This window comes from Asparagus officinalis, unplaced genomic scaffold (genome assembly GCF_001876935.1).
Source record: "Asparagus officinalis unplaced genomic scaffold, Aspof.V1 AsparagusV1_Un95, whole genome shotgun sequence".
Taxonomy (NCBI): Eukaryota; Viridiplantae; Streptophyta; class Magnoliopsida; order Asparagales; family Asparagaceae; genus Asparagus; species Asparagus officinalis.
The window spans coordinates 470,335-495,966 of record NW_017972361.1 but is presented as its reverse complement, the minus strand read 5'-3'; the positions used below and the strand labels follow the sequence as shown (position 1 = coordinate 495,966).

The 25,632-nt window shown below is 34.9% G+C and overlaps 1 protein-coding gene across 1 annotated transcript in view; it reads right to left on the bottom strand.

Moving 5' to 3' along the window:
* Nucleotides 1-20,403: 20,403 nt before the first annotated feature.
* The window catches only part of LOC109827237 (protein SUPPRESSOR OF K(+) TRANSPORT GROWTH DEFECT 1), a 12,928-nt gene continuing 7,699 nt past the window's right edge, over nt 20,404-25,632 (bottom strand). The window contains exons 4-8 of the mRNA XM_020394201.1: nt 23,440-23,508; nt 23,264-23,338; nt 22,597-22,695; nt 22,364-22,519; nt 20,404-20,772 (exon numbers count right to left, since the gene is read on the bottom strand). Of these exons, the coding sequence (XP_020249790.1) occupies nt 20,647-20,772; nt 22,364-22,519; nt 22,597-22,695; nt 23,264-23,338; nt 23,440-23,508 (525 nt within the window). The 3' untranslated portion in view covers nt 20,404-20,646. The remainder of the gene's footprint in view (nt 20,773-22,363; nt 22,520-22,596; nt 22,696-23,263; nt 23,339-23,439; nt 23,509-25,632) is intronic.

The following is a 25,632-nucleotide window of genomic DNA, read 5'->3' as shown; positions in this document are numbered from 1 at the left end:
TAGTCGTTACAGACTGAAGGACTTATATAAGTTGACTTGCAAAAATGATAAGTCGACTTATAATATATAAGTCGACTTGATTTGGTGATAAGTCGACTCAGCAGATAAAAACTATATTTTTTAAAACAGTTCATAAGTCGACTTGTTTTAATCAGAAGTCGACTAATAAACATGCACAAGCATTGTTCATGTATGAAATCTAATTTTTGAAGTGCCTTAAAATAGCAAATAAATTTCAAAAAATGTAAAACTTTGAAAAATAATTATAAACATGAAAATGAACATGTTATAAAAAGAATGTTTTAAATTGCATCTCCCAATTTTGAAAATATTTTATTTTGTAAAATAGTCCAAAAACATAAAAACTTAACAACATATGTTTTTGATAAACAAACTTGCATATTCATTTTGAATGGATTAGTGGACTTAGGAAAAGATATAAAATGGTGTAATTTAGTTTTTAATCCATAAACACATATTTTTATAAATAAACATGATTTCATTGATTTTAAACTTGTTGATTAATAAAATCATCTTAAGCATATATAAACATGAAAATATATTTATATACGTGTATTGAGTTTTCATGTTTATGTGGCTAAACACATTATTTACCAAAACCAAAAATGATAAATATGAAACATATATGTATGTATATAAATAAGTATATTTGTTTCATATTTAAACTTGAAAACTATAAAACCAAAACGTGTATGTGTGTATATAATTGAGCTCTAAGTATTAACACACAAGTATAAACCCTAAACTATAAAAACTATACCCAAATAATATTGACCTTCAAATAATCTCGTCTTGGTAAACATGGATGAAGTTTGAACTTGAATTTTTGACTTGAATGCATAGCTTCATTCCGATTCTCCTTCCAACCTCCAATGGAGACGATCGTGTAGGCGCAATCCAACCAACCTCCAATTATGTTGTTTGTCTAGAATACCTAATAAGCAAATACAAACACTACACAAAATATGTTAGGAATTATTTGTAAATCATCATCAAAACAAAGGTACTAATAATCTCCTCCTTTTTTATGATGACAAACAATCTACACAAAGAGTATATATAAAATATGCAATAAAGCAAAATACTTATAAATACTCACAAACCACTTGTTTCTCCCCCTTTATCAATATTAAAACGGGGAAAACAATAAGAGAGTAAAAATTCCCACTACAAATAAGCCCGATGAGTATAAAACAATTATAGGGAATACTCTCCCTATCAAAATGCCATATAGAATATATGCAAAAATAATTATGGCAAGCAACAAAATATGTGTATACATATGCCCCACAAGAATATGTATGCATGAAGACTATTATGAGCAAACATAAAACACCAATCACACAAAAAAAACATTATAAAGCACAAATGAGATGATCCATAAGCTCAAACATATAAATATCATCAACAAAGTGTTTTCAATAATTTCATAAGCACAAACTCATTAAACACAATGCAAAACCAAAGAAAATACTAAGACAAACATATATGAGCAAGCATAAATATAGAATATGCTAAACACAACTCACATAAAAAAAGACCAAGCAAACACATATATATATGTATCATTAAGACAAAGTGTCACAAGGGCCTAAAACATAAATATATATTAATGAGATATAAAAACAAAAAGAAATTCCAAAAATAGAAATAAAAAAACAAAAAACAATAATCAAATGATTAATCAATAAATCCAAAATTTTATAAATTATCAAAACATAAGTCATGATTGATTGAGAACACACACACACACACACACACTATCTCTTTTTGAAAATTATATCTCAATACACAAACATAAAAATAATATATAGATTTATGAAATCAAAAGAGTGGGAAAACATGAGAATCATGAAAAAATATTTTCAATTGAAAACAAATCATGAGAGCCATGAGAATCATGAAAATCATGAAATTTCAAATGAAAACCAAATCAATCAAATGAAATCATAAATCAAAATCTAAACCATAATAACATAAAAAACGTGCTTAATCTACAAATCATTATTTTTGAAGAACAAGGATTAAACAAATAGCAATATCAAAATATTTAAATGTTTTATCAACAAAGGTCAAAAGAGTATGCTTAGGATAAAAAAAATCCAAAATCAAATTACAAGAAAGCAAGAGAGGCAATGATATCAAGCTCTTTGAGCTTGTTTCAACCCATATAAAATTTTCTTGCACCCGGTAAACATGATTTGAAAATAAATTACCAATAGATCCGAGGGGTTTCTCAAACATAAATCTCTCATCAAAATCAAAGCAAATAAAAATAAAAACAAAAAAAAATTATATGTCAATACTTTTGTTTACATATTCAAAATTTTCAAAACACTTTTTCAAAAACAAGTAATGAAAAACAAAAATGCTAAAAATGTGCTTTGAAATCAAATATGCTTTGGTACCTAATTACTCTTGGTACCGAAGAGTTTAGGGACATGACCCCTATCATTTAAGCTCAAAGCCCTAGGATTATGAACTCATTTGGGCGCATATAATGCACTAGTCCGGTCATAACAATAATTATTCAAATGACCCTCTCGATTGTAATATGTACAATGGAAAGGGTACACTTGCTTATGTTGACCATTAATTTGTGCACGAGGAACATTTGCAAACACATATGATTCTTTAAAAGTATTTTGCAAATGTGAAATATTTTTTAAATCAAAACAAAATTTGGCCAAATGATCAAAACTACCACAAAAATCACACGTGTACACATTAACATGCTTATGATGACTATATGGTGCATGTGTACACGTGTGAGATGATAAAGCTTTATGAGATGCACATGGAGCAATAATATTAGTATTTGTTAGTTTTTGTACATCATAGCAAAATTTAGCTAAATGGTATTTTCGGCCACAAATAGAACACTTGTAAATTTTGCTATATATGTGTGCATGATGTATGAGATGTTTAGATGTAATAGCATGAGACTTAGCATGCATATCCACAAGCTTCTTATGATTATCAATGCATGTAGTTAGAGTTGAATCTAATGATGAAATACAGTTATTCAAATTGTTCAACTCATTATTAGGCACATTAGCATTAACACTAGAAGTAGAGCAAACATGATTATTTTTAAATGAATCAAGTTCATTTCTAATAGTTACTACTTCTAGCATGGTATCATTTTTAACATGAGATAAGCTAGCAATTGATGAGGTTAATTTTTTATTTTCCAAACTTAACATATCATTATTTTCTTTAAGCATCATATTCTCTTTTACAATGATATCAAATTTGGAAGCTAGCGTCTCATGATCGGATTTTAACTCTACATGTTTGCTTTTTAAATCAATAACTTTTTATGTAACTTAGTGTAGGCATGCATTAATCTATCATATGCATATGCGAGTTCATTAATGGATAATTCACTTTCAGATTCCGAATCGCATACCACACTAGGGCTATCGCCTAGTGACCGAGTGCATGATGATGATGCTCCAACCTTACTTAAAGTCGATTCCGCCAAAGCGCGTCAAATCTCCTCCAGTTCTCTTGATGTGCTTCTATGAATTTCCATAATGTGTAAGCACTATCAAATGATTCAAGCTTGTTAGAAAACTACGAATCAAAAGCATAAAGCAAAATTCTAACAAGAGTTTATTCATTGTAAACATTTTCTTATCATCATTGCTCCACTTGGATTTCTCCAACGTGAGCACAATATAATCACACTTGATAATTTCCCATAAATCAAAGTGTCTAGATCGAACAAAGTGTTTAAATCTAACACATCATTGGGCATATGGAAAACCATCTAATCTAGGAGTAACATTAATGCCATAACCTAAGCTAGGTGCACCGTGCATGTCCATGATATGTATATATATGCAAGCAAGATGAAAATAATAAAAACTAGATTAGCAAAAAATAAGAATAAGGATCTTTAACTTAAGGTGGTTAAGTCAAAAATCAAAGAACACCAAGCTCTGATACCAAGTGAAATTACCCTAGAGGGGATGAATAGGGTAATTTGCTAATCTAATCTGATTTAATGACAACTAAAACTTTTTAATAATTATCCTAGTAATTATGATATACAAAAAATTATATGCAAGGATATGTAATTAAAATAAGGGCGATATAAACATGAGATAATGGCGATATAGAAAGCAATAAGCAATGAGCACAAATAATACGCCAAGGTAAACTTAAACACATAACATGATCACAGAGTTAATTTGGTCCTTCCAACCTACGTCTCTGCTCCCCACTCCCGGGGAGAATCTACTATCACAACGAGTTTTCAACATTCACCCAAAACGTTTACACCTCACAATCGATTTTCTAGCTCACCGGAAACTTTCACAATCTCACACACTTGCAATCACACTCTACACCCTCTAAGTGTTGGCTGTTTAGTGGAAAAATTGAAAGAAGAAAATGAGAAAAATAATTTGTATTATTCTCTCTGACAAACTCAGAAAAAGAATTAATTACAATTCTCTCGATGCAATCTCTCTCTCACAAACTTAGAAAAAAAATTATAAATCTTTTCGATCGGTTTTTCGATTTACAAAAAAGATAAGGGTTGACTGAGATATTTTCCTTTGTTTAATCTAGGTTCTTCTTGGTGTCGATGAGATGCCTCCCTCGATATTCGTATCGAGTTTGCTTCTCATTAACAATCTGAATGTCTCACTTCACTGGAACGGTTAATGGAACTTGCGTGGCAAATATGAAAAGAATTCTAACGAGTTTTATAACTCAGTGTGAGTTTTTTAAACTCTATGAAAGAGTTGATTTGAAACCGAAAATTTAGTTAGTAAGCCAAGATCTAAGCTCCAAGATCTCTGTTGCTGATGATGAAAACTCTCTAAGGATGAATATCAATCTTCTTTTAGATTTTTCGATCTCCAAAAGATTCCCCCAAACTCAGCTGAGTTTTTTGCTATTTATAGAGGTTTTAGGGGTGTAACCGCCCTCTAAAATCTCTCCTTAATGGGATGTAACCGACCCCATTTGGTGGAAAACGATTTTGAAAACCGTTCAAGGGTTTAAGGGGCGTAATCGCCCCCTAAAATCTCTTCATAATGGGGTGTTACCGACCCTATTAAGTGGAGATTAAGGTTTTGAAACCGTTCAGGTTCTGTTTGAACCAGTCAAACACTGAAAGTAGCGTCTTGGGCCTGAACTTTGCATTTTAGACCTGAAACGCAGAGTTGGGCATGTGCTTAAGGCTGAAAACGTCGTGTTTGCACAACATTGTGAATCTGAAACGCGGAAATAAACTCTATGTTTTGGAATTTAAAGAGATAGTTGACTTCTAATCTCTTCCATTAGGACATTAGCATAGATCGTTATTTTGTAATCTCCACCTTAGCTCCTAAAAATATGGCAGTTGTTAGATTGTAACTCCCGCAGTTAACTGTTGAAGACTGCTGAATCAGAATTTTCATCGATTATCATGAAGGTCGTCGAATTGTATCTTTCTCAATCTACGTGAAAATCTTCTAATTGTAGCCTTCATTTGTTGATTTTATTGTGGAATTGTTATTATGGAAGTCGTCAAATTATAACTATCATTATTGGTGTTTGATGAGGATCAACTATCTTTAGTAATTTTTAGACAGCCTACATTGGCCTAGCTCGTGTCAACTTCCTCAAGTGCTCGGATTTACAACCTCTCCCTAGGCTTTACTACTGACGTCACTCCTCTTGGAATCGACTATGTCTCTCACTACACACTCCTCTCGGTGTATAAGTGTATTACAAAGTGTATCTCATAATAAGCACAATACAAGGTCTGTTCTCTACAATGGATAAGAATTCAACTAAGCCCACTCTTAAAGTTACAATCCCATAACCCAATTATACAATATGTGTAAAAATACTAAAAGCTCAATGTTTGTGTGGGTAAACAATGAGAAAATATAAAATGCAAACTCAATAAGTAATCTAGTTTAAGAAATTATAGTCAAACAAATATAAATAAAGCTAGAGATGAGTTTAGCATAAACTTCTCTGAAAATCAAGAGAGAGAGATTGGAAGATTGAAGCCCAAACACCAAAGAGATAATCTCCTCCTCTTGTGAAAACAACTTCACACAAAACACACTTGAAACAAACTCTTAAACACCCTTAAACACTTGTTAAATCTCTTTTAAAACTTTCTTGAATTGTTTTTGAAGTATGAGGGCATGGGGTATATATAGGATCATGAAACAACCCCAAAAACTAAGAGAAAACAAACAAAAAGACAAAAACCCAAAAAATCAACATTCTGAAAACTAGTTGTTATAGTATTATAAGTCAACTTGCTACAGTACATAAGTCGACTTATAACTAGCCGTTACAGGCTGAAGAACTCATATAAGTCGACTTGCAAAAATGATAAGTCGACTTATAACATAAAAGTCGACTTGCTTTGGTGATAAGTCGACCCAACAGATAAAAGCTGTATTTTCCAGAATAGTTCATAAGTCGACTTGTCTTAATCATAAGTTGACTTATAAACATGCACATGCACTATTCATGTATGAAATCTGATTTTTGAAGTGCCTTAAAAAATAGCAAATAAATTTCAAAAAATATAAAACTTTGGGAAATAATTATAAACATGAAAATGAACATGTTATAAAAAGAAATTTTCAAATTGCATCTCCTAATTATGAAAACTTTTCATTTTATAAAATAGTCTAAAAATATGAAAACTTAACAACACATGTTTTTAACAAACAAACTTGCATATTCATTTTGAATGGATTAATGAACTTAGGAAAAGATATAAAATGATGTAATTTAGTTTTTAATCCATAAACATATATTTTTGCAAATAAACATGATTTCATTGATTTTAAACTTGTTGACTAATGAAATCATCTTAAGCACATATGTGGCTAAACACATTGTTTACTAAAACCAAAAATGATAAATATAAAACATGTATGTATGTATATAAATAATTATATTTGTTTCATTGAAAATATATTTATATACGTGTATTGAGTTTTCATGTTTATATGGCTAAACACATTGTTTACTAAAACCAAAAATGATAAATATAAAACATGTATGTATGTATATAAATAATTATATTTGTTTCATATTTAAACTTAAAAACATAAAACCAAAATGTGCATGTGTGTATATGATTGAGCTCTAAGTATTAACACACAAATATAAATCCTAAACTATAAAAACTATACCCAAACAATCTTGATCTTTAATTAAGCTCATCTTGGTAAACATGGATGAAATTTGAACTTGAATCTTTGACTTGAATGCATAGCTTCATTCTAATTCTCCTTCCAACCTCTAATGGAGATGATCGTGTAGGCGCAATCTAACAAACCTCCAACTATGTTATTTGTCTAGAATACCTAATAGGCAAATACAAACACTAGACAAACGATGTTAGGGATTGTTTGTAAATCGTCATCAAAACAAATGTACTAACAGAAACTTCTTTTGAGTGAATTAATAGACTTTATAAAAGATGTAAAATATTATAATCAAGTCTTTAATCCGTAAACACGTTATTTTTCCTAAAAGATATATAATGGGATAAATATGAAACAAATGTGTAAAACAATAAAAGCGAATAAAATGTGTGTGTATGGTTTGAGCTCTAAGTATAAACACACTAAGTATAAACCTAAACTGTTATACCTAAGTAATAGATCTCCAATAGCTCGTCTTGGTTGCGAATGAAGTGATGATGAATCATGACTTGAATCGCGACGACTTCATTTCGATTTCCTCCAACCTCCTTTAGATATTATCGTGAAGGCGCAAGTCCAACCAACCTCTAACAGAGAATCTTTGTATAGAATACCTAACAAGTAAATACAAACACTCAACAAACGATGTTAGGAATTGTTTATTAATCATCAAAACTAGATTATATAGCAGGCTCATAAATATGAGACCTAACAAGAAAGAATCAAATTCGTCAGGAGCAACCAGTGAGAGGCTAGATTCTACTTTCTGCTCTCAATGAAAGGAAAAAAGAATGTTAGAGACATTGTCGATTGAGAAGATGCGTCTTCAGATGGGGAAAGTGTTGGAACAGGAATCGACGGCTCCCATGGAAGAACTACAAGAAGTGCCAATCGACCTAAATGGATTAAGGAAGATCAAGATTGGGTCGAACCTCATTGAACCTCAATGATGAACTATGATCGCTTTCTTACGTGAAAATGCCAATGTATTTTCATAGGGACCCAAGGCCCCGATAGGCAGAAGGCGACCGTGGATAAAATCGATCGACTACTCAGAGCTTGCTTCATTAGAGAAGTGCATTACCCGGAATAGTCATCTAATGTGGTGATGGTCAAGAAGTCCCTTGACAAGTGGAGGATGTGCGTAAAATTCACTGACCTAAACAAGGCTTATCCAAAGGACAATTACCCCCTTCCAAGAATCAAGCAATTGGTAGATGAGAGCACATGCCATGAACTGTTTAGTTTTATGGACGCCTTCTCTTGATACAATCAGATCCTAATAGCAGAGCATGATCAAGAGAAGACCTAATTCATTACAGATTAAGAAATTTATTATTACAAGGTGATGTCTTTCGGTCTTAAGATTGTAGAAGCCACGTATTAGAGGTTGGTCAACAAGATATTCAAGCACCAGATCGATCGTAATGTGGAGGTGTATGTGGATGAAATCCTTGTGAAGTTAAAGTAGGCATCATCTCCCGTGTCGGATCTTGAAGAAACATTCTCAGTCCTCTGACACTACCGCATGACGCTCAACTTGGATAAATGTGCTTTCGGGGTGTAGTCGGCCAAATTCATGGAGTTTATGATTACTCAACTGGGCATTAAGATCAACCCCAAGAAGATAACTGCTATAGAGCAGATGTCCGAGCCTTGCATTTTGAAGGATGTTTAGAAGTTGAATGGCAAAATAACGGTGTTGGATCACTTCCTTTCAAGATCTGCTAAGAAATATCCTCCCATTCTTTAAAATTTTGAGAGGAAGTAAGGAGTTGAAGGAAGGCATTGGCTGGATGTCCGAGTGCAATGAGGCCTTTAATGGCCTCAAAAGATAACTGAGCACCGGGCCATTGTTGAGCCAACCCAGAGAAGGAGAGACCATGTATCTTTACTTGACCATCTCCCAGAAGCAATAAGCTCTATCCTAATCCAGGAGGAAGACAATGCCCAGAGACAGATATACTATGTAAGCTGTGTTGACCTTCTTGTTTTGACGATGTTTAACAAACAATTTACTTCTAATATTAGTTGTCTAGTGTTTGTATAATTCTATTTATTGTAGATAAATAACATGTTGGAGGATGGATGGAATCGAGCATTCACGATCATATCAAATAGAGGTTGGCGGAATTATGGAGTGAAGCCTATGCAATTCAAATTAAAGATCCAAGTTTTAGCTTTATCCGTAAGTGTACCAAGTTGAGCTACATCAAAGATCTATCAAGCTTGGGTATATTTAGTTTAGATTTTATATTATGTGTGTTAGTACTTTAAGCTCAATCATATATACACACACACATTTGGTTTTTATGTATATAGTTATATATATACATAAGTTTTGGTTTATGGACTTAACAATCATTGTATACATATTTCATTAAGTCTATAAAATTATTTCATAGGGTTTCAAAACATTGTTTAGGTCAAAACATCAAATTTCATGTATATCACATTTTCATGTTTTGGACACACTTACAAAATACATGAGTTTTCACAAATGGGAAACTCAATTCGAGAAATTTTTTTCTAACATGTTCAATTTAATGTTTATAAATGTTTTCCAAAGTTTTATTAATTTTGGAATTAATTTGTTATGTTTATTTGAATTTACAAAATCAAGTTTTTAATAAGCTCATGTTCGTGCACATGTTCGTGCATGTTTTTACAAAACTGATGCGTTTTCACAATTAGAAATGTGATTTGAATTTTTTTTTTCGTTTACATGTTTATCATCATATATACAAATATTTCACCAAGTTTTACTAATTTTGGAGTTGTTTTGTTATTTTCAATTGAATTTACAAAACCGAGTTTTCTGTAGTTTTTTTTAGAAACTATATATTTATGTTCAAACATTTATTTCTATTAACTGGGAAGTGATATTTCATAAATTCTTTCTCTAACATGTTTATCTACATGTATAAAACCTTCACTCAAAATTTTATTATTTTTGGAGTTGATTTACTATTTTTAATTAATTTTACAAAGTCAGATACATAAAATTCCAGAATCTGTCAAAATCAGAAATTGTTCGTGAACAGTGCGGTCGACCACTACAGTGGACCATACTACAGTACGGTCGACTACCACGGTCGGCCGTCTGTAGTATAGAGAGTAGTTTTGTAGTTTTATTTCTCGCGGTCGACCGCCACGGTCGACCGTCGAAGTTACCGTTGCACAGTAACAGTAACTTGCTGATTTTTGTTTTTTGTGGGTTTTTGGGGTTTTTTGGGTTTTTTGGGTTGTTTTATTCTTCCCTATATATACTCCTTTCCCATAACTATTTTCCACAACCAAGAGATGTTTTAAACAAGTTTTTATAAGGGTTTAATTTTGTTTAAGTGTTTGTTTACAAAATTGGGTTTGTGAAGATTGTTTCACAAGAAGAGGAGATCAACTTGGGTTTGAACTTTCAATTTTACATCTCCATCTCTCTTGTTCTAGAAATTTTTTTCTAAACTCAATTCTAGCTTTACATTTATATTTGTCATTGATTATTATCTTCATTAAGCTAGATTTATATTGAGTTTACATTTAATTTTGTTGTTTCTCATTGTTTGCACACACAACCATTGAGCTTTAGTATTTTACACATATTATATATTTGGATTGTGGGGAGTGTATCATTGAGAGTGAGCTACATTGTATTCCCATCTATTATAGAGAATAATTTATTTGTATTGTGAGCATTATTGTGAGATACACTTTTTAATACACTTGTACACCGAGAGGAACATGTGGTGAGAGACGGGGTCGTCCCAAGAGGAGTGGGGTAGTGCCTAGAGGTAGGTATAATTCCTAACACTTAAGGGAGACACGGGCTAGAGATCAACACTTGAGAGGGTGTAAAGTGTGATTGCAAGAGTGTAAGATTATAAAGTTTTCGGTGAACTAGAAAACCAAGTGTGAGGTGTAAACGTTATTCGAGTGAGCGTAGAAAACCTGATTGTGATAGTGGAGATCTCCTTGAGGTGAGGAGCGGAGACGTAGGTCAAGTGGTTAGACCGAACTCCGTGATCATATCGTTTTGTTTGTGATTGAATTAGCGTACATATCCTTGTATTCATATCTTATATTGCCTTTGTGTATTGCTCTTCATATCGACCTATCACATTTATAGATTGTTTATTTCCCCTTGTATTAGTTTATATATCCTTACATATAATTCACCATATATCTCATTGCTAGAATATTGCTCTTTGGTTATGTTACTCATTCTTGCTTATAATATATTGTATATCTATCTTACAAGAATAACTTGTTAATTAGTTTTAATTGGTATAAAATCGGATTAGATTAGCATAAGACCTTAATCACTCCCCTCTAGGGTCTAACAAGCTGGACACTGAAGGCGGCCAAAATCAACTATACTCTCATTGAGAATGCCTCCTTTACTCTCATAATTACAGCTAGGAGGCTCTGCCTCTACTTTTAAGCACATATAATAGTGATGCGGACAAATCTGTCCTTGAAGAAATTACTTGGCAGTTCAACCACTTCGGGGATAATGATCAACTTGTTGGTTGAGCTTAATGAATATGATGTGCAATTTGAGCCTAGGGCGACCATTAAAGCCCAAGCCCTGGCCGACTTCTTAACAAAGTCATATGCAGCCAACAACGATTTGTCTTCACTTATACCAGCTCCACCACCTAAGTCTTTGATTCCCAAGACATCCAAGGTAACTCCTTCTTAGGAGTGCTGCACTCCCGAGCGTAATATGTCCGAGTTCTCTTTGTGGTGGTAATTAAAGGTGGACAGATCCTCAGAAGAAGGAGGCAATGGAGCTGGAGCAGTCCTATGTAGCCCCGACGGGTCCACATACTAGAACTCCATCACTTTTGAATACTCAGCCTCAAACAACGAGGCCAAGTACGAAGCACTCTTGGCAGGACTCCGAGCAACCTTAACAGTCAAGGCCGAGCTTATCTACATCCTGCCATGCTCCTAATTTATCATCTACCGGGTAAAAGGAGACTATGTAGCCAAAGACTCAGATATTATCTTATACCTTAAGGCGGTCTAAGAACTCTTGAGCAACTTTAAAAATTTTAGGATTGCCCAAGTCCCCCGCACCCTTAACACTCGGGCAAATGCCTTATCCAAGCCCTGGTCATCCAGCTCAGGGAATAATCAAGGACCTGTGTACATAGACACCCTCAAGAACCCTAGCATTATGGAAGCTTCAATAGACTCAATCATGTAGGCTGAGACCTCTATGGAGTCCTATTGTATAGATCCACTCATTTAGTATCTAATAGAGTGGACCTCATCAGAGAATGCTACTAAAGTAAGGAGTCTATAGAGGAATGCTCAAAGATATCTTATGATCGATAACTAACTATATCGATTATCATACTCCGCAATAGTGTGGGGTTATATCTTCGATGTCTTTGGCTGACAAAATCCAGTTATATTTTGAGAAAGATGCATGAGGGAACTTGCAGGAATCATTCAGGAGCAAGAACTATCCCCCAGAAGGTGATCTGCCAAGGCTACTACTGGCCTACCATCCTATTCAAAATCTAAGAGACTCATCTCCAGATGTTAGACCTGCCAATTCTTCTCAAATGTCTACAGATTTGGAGTTCTCATCTCATTCATCACCGATAACGACACTTAATTCGGCAGCAAAGGCTTCCCAATTATTTGTGAAGAATGGAAAATACAGCTCAATTTCATCTCAGTGGCACACCCAAAAATGTAATGGGCTTGCAAAAGCCACCAATAAATGCATACTCCAAGCTTTAAAGAAGAAGGTGGACAAGGCGATTAGAAGCTGAGTTGAAGAGTTACATGGAATTCTGTGGTCTTATCAGGCCACTCACAAAAATTCCATGGGAGAAACTCCCTTCAAGCTAGCATATGGAGCGAGGCGATCGTCCTAGTAGAAGTCGTCATGCTAACCATTAGACTGCAGTACTTTGATGAAGAATTGAATTCCACTAGGTTTCGAGTTGGACTCGACCTTATTGATGAAGTTCGAAAAAAATCTCTCTAATCACAATGCATCAACCCGACACTGCAACAATAAGGTCTGTTCCTGAAGATTCAACATTGGTGATCTTGTCCTTCAAAGAGTAATTTTCAATAGAAACACCAAACGTGACAAATTGGTCGCTAATTGGAAAGGACCTTATATAGTCATCAAGGAAGTATATCCCGACGCTTACTAGTTGAGAAACTTCAATGGAATAATCTTGCAGCATCCTTGGAATATAGAGTATCTTAAGAAACACTTTCAATAATATTGACTGTAAGACTCTCATGTGATATAAATTTTTTATTTTTTTAACAATTTTATTGTGCTATGTCTTTGTAGTACCTGCAAGATCTCGCAGACGCTGGAGACATGACTCGAAAGACCTTGGTACCCATTTGGGATAAAATCAAGGAATGACATCAATATGGTCGACTCCAACTAGAAGGACCTTAATACCCATTTGGGATAAAACTAAGGCACATCATCGACATGGTTGACTCCGACTCAAAAGATCTTAACAACCATTCAGGATAAAACTAAGGCATACCATCAATATTGTCGACCTCAACTTGAAAGACCTTGGTACACATTCGAGATAAAACCAAGGCACTCCATTGACTGTGTCGACTTTGACTCGAAAGACATTAGTACCCATTCGGGATAAAACTAAGGCATGTCATCAACATGGTTGACTCTGAATCAAAAGACCGTCATACCCATTCGGGATGAAGCTAAGGCATTCCATCGACATGATAGATTCCGACCCAAAAGACCTTAGTACCCATTCAGGATAAAACCAAAGCATGTCATCAACTTGATCGACTTCAACCCATAAGACCTTTGTATTCTCTCGAGTAAAACCAAGGCATGAAGTTGACTCATCTCAGTTACAAATCTCAAAACAATGTAAAATTACATATGAACACAACACAAGCAAGAAAGATGCACATACCAAGTAGACAAAAGTATATCATTTTATTCATATATTAAGATTTTTACAATAGAATTACATCGAAAAGATGCTAAAAAATAAGAACAACAGAAGAGATACATGAAGCTCTCAAGGGGTCTGGCTCGGAGGAGGAGGGGACTTGAAGCAGAAATAGCACTAGGCCTAGGAGCTGGAGCCGAATGTGGAGGAGCAACGGTAGCAGGAGTCAGCTGAGGAGTCGACTGGGGCTCAGACCCAACCCCTTCATCTTGGTCATCCCTAGGCCAGCTAGCCCAGTAGTCTCAAGCAGAGCCCACTCCTAACTCCTCACCTTCCTCATCCCTATTGTTAGCAACCAATACCAACCCACCTCCCTTCCTCTCGATCTCCTAAAAGGTATCAAGGCAATTATTGACACGAGAGCGTAGTGGAAGCAATCAGGATCGAGTTTATGTTAATGAGGGATCTGTGCTAGGAGGAAATAGAAGCCAGCTTTGCAAGCCACGGTCACCTTCACCTTGCCTAGAGTGTTGCTGTGGTATTACACCACAACCTCTACTCGGTAGTCCTCAGATTCGAGATGGCTAAGGCGACCTTGCAATTCTTGCACTTTAGCGAGAGGCAACTCTCATTGTCTTTCGGCCTCCAGCGCCACTCAGGATATCTCCTTCTTTAGATTCTTATGGGCCTCCACCTCCTCCTTTAGCTGATCTTGAAGGATCTCGGTGTGTTGGCGAGCTAGCCAAGCCCACTCAAAAGTGACTTCACTCTCAAGCCTTTTACCTCGATCTCATTCTCTAAGTACTTCAATTGGTCATCCCGCTTAGGGATCTCATGCTCGAGATGACCAATGTCCTCCTTGGATTTTTTGATCGTGGTCGACTTCTTGCTATTTTGCACCTTAAGTCGCTTGAGAATTTCCTCCCGCATCTCCACCTCTCGGCACTACTTGTTGCTGCTCTACCACCAGGCAACGAGCTCGGCCTCCATGGCTGCAACTATCTTCTCGACCTCTTCTTGGGCTGCCTTCTCGGCCTTTAACCCTTCCTGAAGCTTGAGGTGGGGGCCCCGTGCATGGTCGAGCTGAGAAAATAGCTTCTACTCAGCTAGCGCACCTTATAGTAAAATATATTTTAAGGGCTTGTGAAGGCTGACGTCTGGCATGCCTGAGAAGATCTCATCATCCCTAGGGAGATGGAGCTGCTCCAGAGCTTGAGACTGTAGGATTCAGGACTCCAAGACTGAATCCCTCCTGTCAAGATGCCATCTAGGAGTAAATCTAAACTCCTCAGACAGCTCTCTGTCATACCAGGGGTCAAGATGCTCCCTGGATGACCCCATCATCATCATCCTTAGCTCCCCTCACACATTCAGCTGGAGATCATTGATATAGTAGGAAAAGAGACACCTTATACAACCCTTAAGAGCAGGACGTGCCTTGGCCACTGTCGACTTCTCAGCCAACATTTCCTTCCATTCTGTATTTGACTCGGGAGCATTCAAGATGACTTTAAAACCGCCTAGGGTTTGGAAGAAGTAATGACCCTCCTTTTTCTGTACCTTGACACTGAGAAGGTGGCTGAGCATGAGAAGGGTTGGCTCAACTCCAACTCGATAGCAAATCACCACGATGCTCACTAGTGTGGCGATGGAGTTAGGCTTGATTTGTGAAGGTGACATCCCCAGAGCCTTGAAGGTGCGGTAGGTAAAGGGGTGGAACGACAGACGGAGTCCAAACCCCAAATGCTTGAGGTAGATCGGAGCGACAATGCCGCCATGGTTATACACCGTCTCAGCCCCCTCCGATGTCGACAGTGTGAATATACGTTGGAGGTCATAGCGGTCATAATAGGCCTTGAGCTCCATTGCATATAGCTTCGAGAGGAACTTACATAGAAGTTCAATCCTCACCTCGTTGTAAGAAATAGTTGTAGTAGAAGCAGCCATCGTAAGAAAAGTTTGTTAGAGGTTGATCGGAAGTCGCTAGAAGATAGAAGAGTTCTAGGGCTAAAAAAATTGTATACAGAGATCTTCAGCAGAACAAGTATAAATAGGCTCGAGGACGGCTACGTGTCGAAATCAGAATGGTCGACCCGATTATTGATGGATGGCTGAGATCGACCTCAGAAGCTAAAATAACCGCTCAGGAGCCGAAGCATTTCCCTTCGATTGACAAGCCATTTGCACTCAGGAAACTAGGCGATGCTGGAGCACGATCTCCAGTGATGTCAGAACATCACATGAACAGTAGCATGTAGCTTTCCTCATAAATGCACCTCGGATATCCCAACCGTTTACTGTTTAGGCTCCGTTTGGATACCATGATGTTTTACTTATTTCCATGGTGTTTTTGCCAAAAAAAAAATATCATGCATTTGAAAACTATGATGTTTTTTGAGCTAAATCATCCTCAAACCAAAAACATAACACTTATTTTAAAACACCTTTTAGGTGTTTTAAGTTTAATGTTTTGGTTTTGAGTTTGATAATGTATTAATATAATATCGAACATAATATATTAAATATAATTAATATAGAGTTATTATCAACATGCTTATTATATTATACTAAACTATACTATATTATAGTTAATTTAATATATTAGTATTTATTAAATAATATAAAAATATAATAAATAAAATATATTATATAATAATATAATAACATATTAAATACCAATATTTAATATTAATAATGTATTATATAATAAATAAATAATAATAAAATATAAATAAACTAATAAAAATAATAAAAAGTATTATTGATAATAAATAATAATATAATAATTTACTATACAATAGTATAATTGCTATAATATTATTCTTTTTAATAAATAAATTGTAATAAATTAATAATTATATAATATATTATATAATATTAAAATATTTATAATATATTAATTTATTAATAACATACTAGTAATAACATAATAATAACATTATTAATAATATTATATTATATGAATAATAGTATAATATTATATTATATTAATAATAGTATAATATAATATTAATAATAAAATAACATTATTATAAAAATATTAATATAATATACAACAATAACAAATTGATATACCAAAATAATTAGATATATAATTATTTAAAAATAATATGTAATAATTATAATATAATATAACTTATTAAAGTATAATATAATATTATAATGCATTATACAATATTATATTGCATTACATTTATAACTTATAATACTATAATAATGTAAAGTAAATATTATAACATTTTATTTACAATATATTTTATTATAATTAATATATAATATATTAATAATATGTTTAATACTAATGTTATAATGGGTTAAACTAGTGTTGACAAAAAATACTTAACATGGTGTTTTAAAAATATTTTAAGAGAAAAACACAACACCATGGTGTTGTTTTACAAAAACACAACAAGAAAAACATCATGGTATCCAAACGAAGCCTTAAATTTTACTTGGACTCGGCCTACCAAGCTCGAGTGAAAAAGGCCAGTGTTATATCCTACAAATTACTAAGTGTTAATCTCAATGGAGCGTCAACACGTGTCCCACCATCAGCACTCGACCCTTCCTAGTCGAGGGCCGTGTTGAAGGGCGTCCTTATTTGACCCACCATTCAAGTCGACTCCACTTCTTTTTGCTCCACGTGGCCGAGCCGACAATCTTCGAGGCTGACTAAAAAGGTAGTACTTATCGGCTCATTTGCAAAACTGACTCGAAAGGTGTCGTTTGTCAACCCTCTTGTGCAACCGAGTCAAAAGGCGGTGTATCCTCGGGCCCTACGCTGACAATCGATTGCCATCACATTAATTGAATAATTAGAGTCATCATTTCTCTAGCCCCAAAAGTCTTTATGACTCATCGGACCTCGTCATCACCATGCATACTCTGTCACTCTCATATTAAAACGCTTGGGTGACTCATCTCCCTCTGCAGCTAGCACATGTAAAGTAGATGACTACTGCCCGTCTGCTTGACTCGGCCGAAGTTACTCATCTACCCTTTGGATCTGCTATAAAAGGAAGTTGCTCTCTACTGCTGAGGGTAAGCAATATCTTGTTAAAGAATACCCTCTCTCTATTCTTTTTCCCCACTCAAGCTTTTTACTGACTTGATCGTTGGAGTAACCACCAGAGATCCCAACTCTAACCTCTAACGTGTTGTTCATGTGCGTGATGGAAGTCGGTGTTCAAAGCCTAACTATCTAAAAGAGATTGAGGACCCCTAACACCCTCACATAATCCACATACAACTCCATGTTGGATAACTAACATCAACAATAACAAAATAAAATGGTATATATATGTAAATACTCCCTTAAAATAAATTTAAAATCTCCAATATTTACGCCTCCAACGTGAGATTCTCCTCTGCAATTAATAAGTTGGAATAGATGCTTGATTTCTTGTAATTAATAGACCCTGACCAATTCATGGTTCTAAGTCAAAAGTTGCTCAAGTATAATATTATTACCATGTGATGTTTCTTTATGTAAGAGTCTATGTTCCCTCTTAGGCTCCTGTACTTAAATTGTTTATTCACAATGGTTCAGAGTTTGTGCCAAACCACTCCTGATTATCTTTGCTTTCTTCTTTGGCACTTCGGAATATTTGATCTAAACAATTATAATAAAAATGAAGCTACAATTTGCAAGATGCATACACAACTACTATTGTTTGTTTTACTATAATTCTAATCTTTTGGCAACTGTGATTAACATATAAAAGATGACTTATTTTGAACAAACCATTTATGTTCAAATTGTTTGTAAGTACTTTTGGTGTAAAAACTGAAGTGTAATAATATTTATGCTTGTTATTTTAAATGAACCGTAAAATTGTAGTAATACTAATTGGTGGAGAAGATTTCCAAGCTTTTAGACTATAAACTAATTGAATCATCTCCAAATATTCAACACCATCGAAATTCAAAAATAAAAATTCTAACCGGTGGATGTGATCTGCTACACGTGAACTATCTAGAAATAAAATTTTAAAAGATTTCAACATCATTAACTCATTTATAATATGTCGTTAAAAATCAATATTTCAGAATATTTATAAAGTTGTTTAATTTTCTGCCTCTTGATATATGATTCGAATTACATCGAAATATCTGGAGATTTCATTTTAAGTAGTTTATATGTAGTAAATCATATTCATCTATTTAGATTTTAATTTTCTTTATTTTATTTTTTAAAATTAGATTCATAATATTCGCATATTAAATACTATTGAAATAATAATCTAACTCAACTCTAAATATTTAATTAGGAAATAATTCTTTTCTGGCTATGACCGTGCTGCCCTTTTATTTTCAGTTGCATTTTATTATATCCACCTCCTGGTGCGTGTCACTTCATTGCTACGGAAGGTACAATTATATGATCTGTATGAATAAGACAGGGGAACATAAAGTCATGTGGACGAATGCACAGTGAACAGTACGATAATAACTTAATATTGTTTAACCATTTTATTTCCCTTCAGGCTTCGTGTCACCGAGCTCGTCATTTCTCTCTACAAATTTGTTGCTCTAAAATAAATTTGCTTCACATCTACGATCCAGTAGACCTAGCGGAGGTACTAGATTTTGATCCATACCGCCCCCTCAGCAAGTATATACGTATTTTTTATTTAATAAGAAGTGAGGAGAGAGAGATAATTTTAATTTATAGTTCATTTTCTTTTATCTCTTAAAGCCCTTTAATTTGGAGGGATTCTTTTTTCTCTCCTTATTTTCAGTTCATTTTGAGCTATCCCCTATTCTACCTAACTTCTCATTGCGCCACCTTCCCTTCTCTACCAAAGACACTTTAGATTTTTATCCTCCCTTTACTTTCCTCTCTACCAAACCAAGCCTTAACTAACGCTCTCCAATGTCAGCAATAACAAGGGAGCATAATAATAGATCATAATGATTTTTTTCTTTTCTTTGGATTAATCAAATTTCATTGCCGGTATCCTAAAAATGATGTAATTACATGAATGACCCCCAAGTCTGCATATTTACACAGATGATCATAAAATTACTACGCATAATTACACACGTGACCCTAGAGCCCAAGTGACGAGCTACCCTCAGGTTACACGTATAATTACAATTAGTATTATCAGGATCAGACTCCCAGATCACCCCTGTAGTTATATCATACTCTAGGGGAAATTAAAACCATCCCCATTTCCCTATTGCTCATTTTTTTCAGTTTCAACACAGTACGCAAATAAGACAGCCTGCAAAACAATAGCAAAGAAAAGTGAACTTATAAAATAAAACATAGACAACCATGCTCAATTATATACAGGAGAGCTGTATACATGCAACACGTTCAATAAAATGGTTCCATTTACCACTGTTAAGTGAGGAGATTTCAACAAAATATAAGCTAAGGCCTTAACATATGAATCACCAAATCCCAGCACAAAGTTGGCAGTAATGTTCCAGTTGCAGGGAGGCTTCTTCACAAATCAATTCGGACCAGTACAGAAATACAATATACAGTTGCAATAATTTCATTTTCCGTACACATATTATCCCTCCTCTCCAAACTCCTTGGTAAATCTCTCATGCACATCAAGATCGGCTTTGCTGACAGTTGGTCTCTGCCTTGCCAGCACCTTGTCAAAGTCTGTCCTTGAAATTGGCGGTGGCAAAAGCTGCTCAAATGGAAAATATCAGTCACAAATCCAAGCAGATATCAGGGAAAGACAAAGGGTGTGTTTAGGTCCCATTTTTAATTTATTTCATGGTGATAAAGTTGAACAGTCCATAGTAGAGCTCATTATGCATATTCTTTAATTGTACCAGATACTAATCTTTATTTTTGCTTCGCTCTCATCTTTGTCTCGCAGATCAGAGATTTTTAACCACTTTTCTCAAAAGGGCATACGGCAGCTTTACACCATGAAACATCGATGCTAAAAAGACTGCAAGTTAATCTCAACATTTCTCGATCAAATGCATCTCATGATGCAAGCTTCAACTCATGGATATAGAGGCTCCTTAAAATCCTTTCCATGCCAAACAACAAATGACATCACTGTATCAGCCAGTAGTTTTAGTTAAGAATCTTCAGATATACTCTAAGGTGCCAAATCTGGCATCACACTTTATAGATATGGTTTATTGAAAGGGAAAACCTATATCTCAGTTCAAGTCAAAACAGAATATCAGAAAACTACTCTTTCAGATCAAAATATGAAGGAATGGGCTGAGAAGGAAGTTGCAATCCATTCCTAACTTTAAGCATTGGCTTTGTAAATTTTGGTTCTAAATGCCCTTGTGGTTTCAGAATTTTGCTAACTGACCATTTACTGTTCAAGTGTTCTTTGGAAGCATTGCGCGTTGCAATGTGCCTTGCAATGGACAAGCATCAATTCCTACTGTTATGTCCGTGGACGAATCGTGGGCTGTGTTATTTAGACATAATTGGGGCTGCGAAAATTATCCTAACTTCATATGAAGTATTAACTATACTTTAGCTGGTTCTCCATGGTGATGAGTCAAACAGGCGTTATTGGATTGATGGAGCTCTCTATTTGGTCTCAGAAGAAAGTCAAAAGCCACTTTTCCTGTATCAGGTTAATGTGTAAGTCAAAAACCACTTTTCCTGTATCAGGTTAATGTGTAAGTCAAAAACCACTTTTCCTGTATCAGGTTAATGTGTTTCTGTTACTCTTACAGGAGGCAGGTACTACGTTGATCCTTTCCAAACTGAACTTTATGGAACAACCAAGCAGCGTGGATTACCTGCGTAGACCACCTAATTAGAGATGATTGAGGTGATCATGCTGCTATGGACTAAAGTTTTTGCGTTGAAGCCACTGTTGCCAAGGCCAAACTCAAGGATTTAAGGTATGGTGTGAAGGTTGTTACAAAATTGAAAGTGAGATTGATGGTTTTTGTTATGGAGGCTCTCAGTCAATAATCCAACATCTCGTCTAGTTTGAGGAGGGATAGGGGATTCTTTGGGATGGTGCGGATGATCTTACAATCCATTGCTCAAAAACAGCAGATATTACTATCTATTAAACCTGGTGACGTTTTATGTAAAGAACAGCTAGACGTCACTGATATAAATTTTCAAAGGGATTAGATGCAACAACTGCAAGATTATCGAAAGCAAGAAAAAGGTAGCAGAAATGAAAGAAAAGAAATGCACTTCTCTCTCTTTTTTTCCCTCTCTTCCCAGTCACTTCCTTAGATGTGAAATACACAGTCAAATTATGTGATTCAGTGGGAATATACCTGAGAAGCAAAGCCCTTTGCAGCAAGTTCCTGCATAGTGGTCTGAACAGCTCCTGGCTGCTTGGGACCACAGGGCATCCACATATTGCCAGAGGTCTTTATGAAGAACATTGCATCCTGAATTTTGCGAACAGGTTCAAATAGAACATCCTTGACCTATCAAGAGCAAAATACATAATTAAATTAACATTCTATAGACAACCATAACAGTTATTTAAAGTGTTTTAACTTACACAAACAGCGATATCTGAACCAGAAAACCCCTCTGTCTTACGAGCCAAGAGCTCAAAATCACTTTCCGTCAGGTTGTGTGGTGTGTCTCCCAAGTGTACCTGTACATATGCATTCCTTCAAGCTAAGTATAGTAATAACTTAAATAGACATTGGGACTACAGAATCAAGGTAGCATTCTGATTATATCAAATAAGGATAACTAGTGGCTTTTAAACATGATTATTGGAAATGGCTCAATCATCGGGTAGGATAGGACGACAGCTCTCTTATGCCTAAGGCCTCGTTTGGTACGCGGGAATGAGGTGGAATAGAATGGTCATTCTCACTTCGCATTCCTTCCTACCAAACACACCCTCTTTTCTAAAGTTTGAATGCCCATTCCCACTTCTCATCAATTCCCACTTTACGTAGGAATGAGCATTCCCAATGAAATGATAGGAAATAGGCATTCCCAGTTAAGTGGAAATTAATAAAATATACAATTTTAAAATAACATCAATTCCCACTTCATTTTATAAATTACACCCAAATGTGAGAATGAGAATGACCATTCCATTCTCACATTAATTCCATTCTATTCCTTCTTCCATTCCATTCTCATTTGAGTCCATTGATGCGTACCAAACGAGACATAAGAGAAAATACAAAGTGCAAATACGTCATCACCTTAAACATATGTTGTCTAGCTTTAGGATCAGGTAGAGGAATGTAAATGCGCTTGTCAAAACGTCGTCGAATAGCCTGTATTTCATAACAATACACGAGCACATAAAACAGTTCGTGACAAACCCAAAAGAAATTCAAAGTGGAGTAACAACTTTTGATCCAAAATCCAACAAAACCTGATCCAGAGCATATGGTGTATTTGTTGCAGCGAGAACAAGAACTTTTTGGTCATTGTTTCCTACACCCTGAAATACAAAACAGTACAGTATTTAAAAAACTATTACGTTCACATATGTTTAAAAATAAATAACAAACACAATTCAAAGTTATTCTTAAATGAACAGAACAAAGTTGCAAACATAGTTTGAAAAATATGTCCTTTGATTTGGGATCCCCTCACAGAGTTTCAGTTTTGGTAAGTTTTGACACGGTTGAAAAACTTTTGACTTTAGCTTCAATTCATCATAACTAGATCAGGTGGGCGAGCTTTCCTCCTCCAGAAAGCAGCCAAACCTTTGGTTCGGTTACAAGAAGCCCCAAAAAAGTGTTCACCATTAGCTATGACACCTATACTCAGCAAACCACATTTTACGAGTTTCAACTTAAGGCTCTCGTTATGCACGTTTCTTATTTGATCATTATAACAAGATGATCATCCATAAAAGGAGAATCAGAATGCTGAAACAAAATGTAAGTGGTGAAGTCATAGTTACACGGTCCACTGTACGTAACGGGTCGTCGTACGAATTCGGGTACACAATTCGAGACTTCGAAATTTTAGATTCGACAGGGGGTAGCTTGCTTCGATACGCGAGTTCGATATAGTATACGATGTAATGTTTTTTGGGTACGCTTATCCAATGTTTTAAATATTAGCTGATAAACTGATATTGTCGGCGATTTATCGGTTTTGGTGGGCTTCCGCTATTATAAGTTCAATTCTAAATCGGTTATCGTTTTTGGATGTTTATCACCGATAATGCGGTGATAAAATGAGTTATCAGCCGATATTGTCAACCCAAAAATCGAAATTATCAGCCTTTGATTTGAGTTTTGCTTTTGGACAACGGGCACATGTTCAATGCACTTTAAATCCGACCCCACCCAAGTTTCTATCATTTGTTAGTGATCGTAAACATAATTATTTACATTTTGGTATGTTTATATTTCACTAAGTACGGTTAGATTATATTTTAGAATATTATATTATATATATCACCATCCGATAATGTCACTCAAATTAATACTACTTATTCTCGATATATCCCCAATATCCGTTATCCGATATGAATTTTGACCGTCTGATAAATCCACGTTAACCGATATTTAACACCATGTGCTTATCATTTTTCAAAGCGTATAGTAAGAAATCAGAAACTAGAAAACTAGTTATGCATTTCAATATTTTTTCATACACAATACTTTAATACTTTTTTTTATAATTTATGAATACATAAAAGTTAAAATATTAAATATTGAACAACCTCTTAATATTTTTTTTTTCTATTTTGCAATTTTCCCCCCTTAAGAAGGCGAATGTTTGAATGGATGAATACTAACTTATCCGCCCTTCCACTATTCAATCCATTCCTTTTCACACTATGTATGTAGGAATAAGTACTCCACTTTCTCTCAGCTGAAGAGCTACTAATAGGCCGAAACAAAATCTTCTTAGTAACATAGTTAAAGAAATAGCGATCTAGAAATTAGTTATTAACTTTGGATAACTTTTACTTAATGCAAGAGTACTTTCAATAATATTATCGAAACGTATAAAAAAATCCAAGCGCGTGTGCATGAAAACAAACTTATAAATCAACTTTCCCCTCATATTTAGTAAGGGGTAAGCTAATTTTGGGGAACCGATTCGTGTATCGGAGAGAATCGGTTCGTAAATGTACAAGGAATTGGTTCGCATGAACTGTTTGACAGTTCGAGGGGGATCCAGGGAATCGCGCAACTATGCGAAGTACTCATGTTAGCTCATCTTCAATTTACTTCTCATCCGAGTCCTTCCTCACAAGCTTCAGTGTAGAAATCAAAGAATCTAACACAATATTACCTTTTATGTAGCAAATCAAAATTGCTTTCTGCCCATATGAAATTCAAAAACACCTTTTACTAGGCATATAAAGTTGAGACCATACATATACCAGCCTTCGTTATAGGCCATGTTGTAATATGACGCGGAACCTTGTCATATACCAGCCTTGTCATTGTCATAGTCCATGTTGTAATATGATGCAGAACCTTTTATTAGGCAGTTAAAGTTAAACTATACGTCTACCACCTTATCATGGTCCATGTCATAATTTAGGGTGGTTATTAATAGCAGATTTTGCATGTACCTATTTGCCTGTGCTGAACAA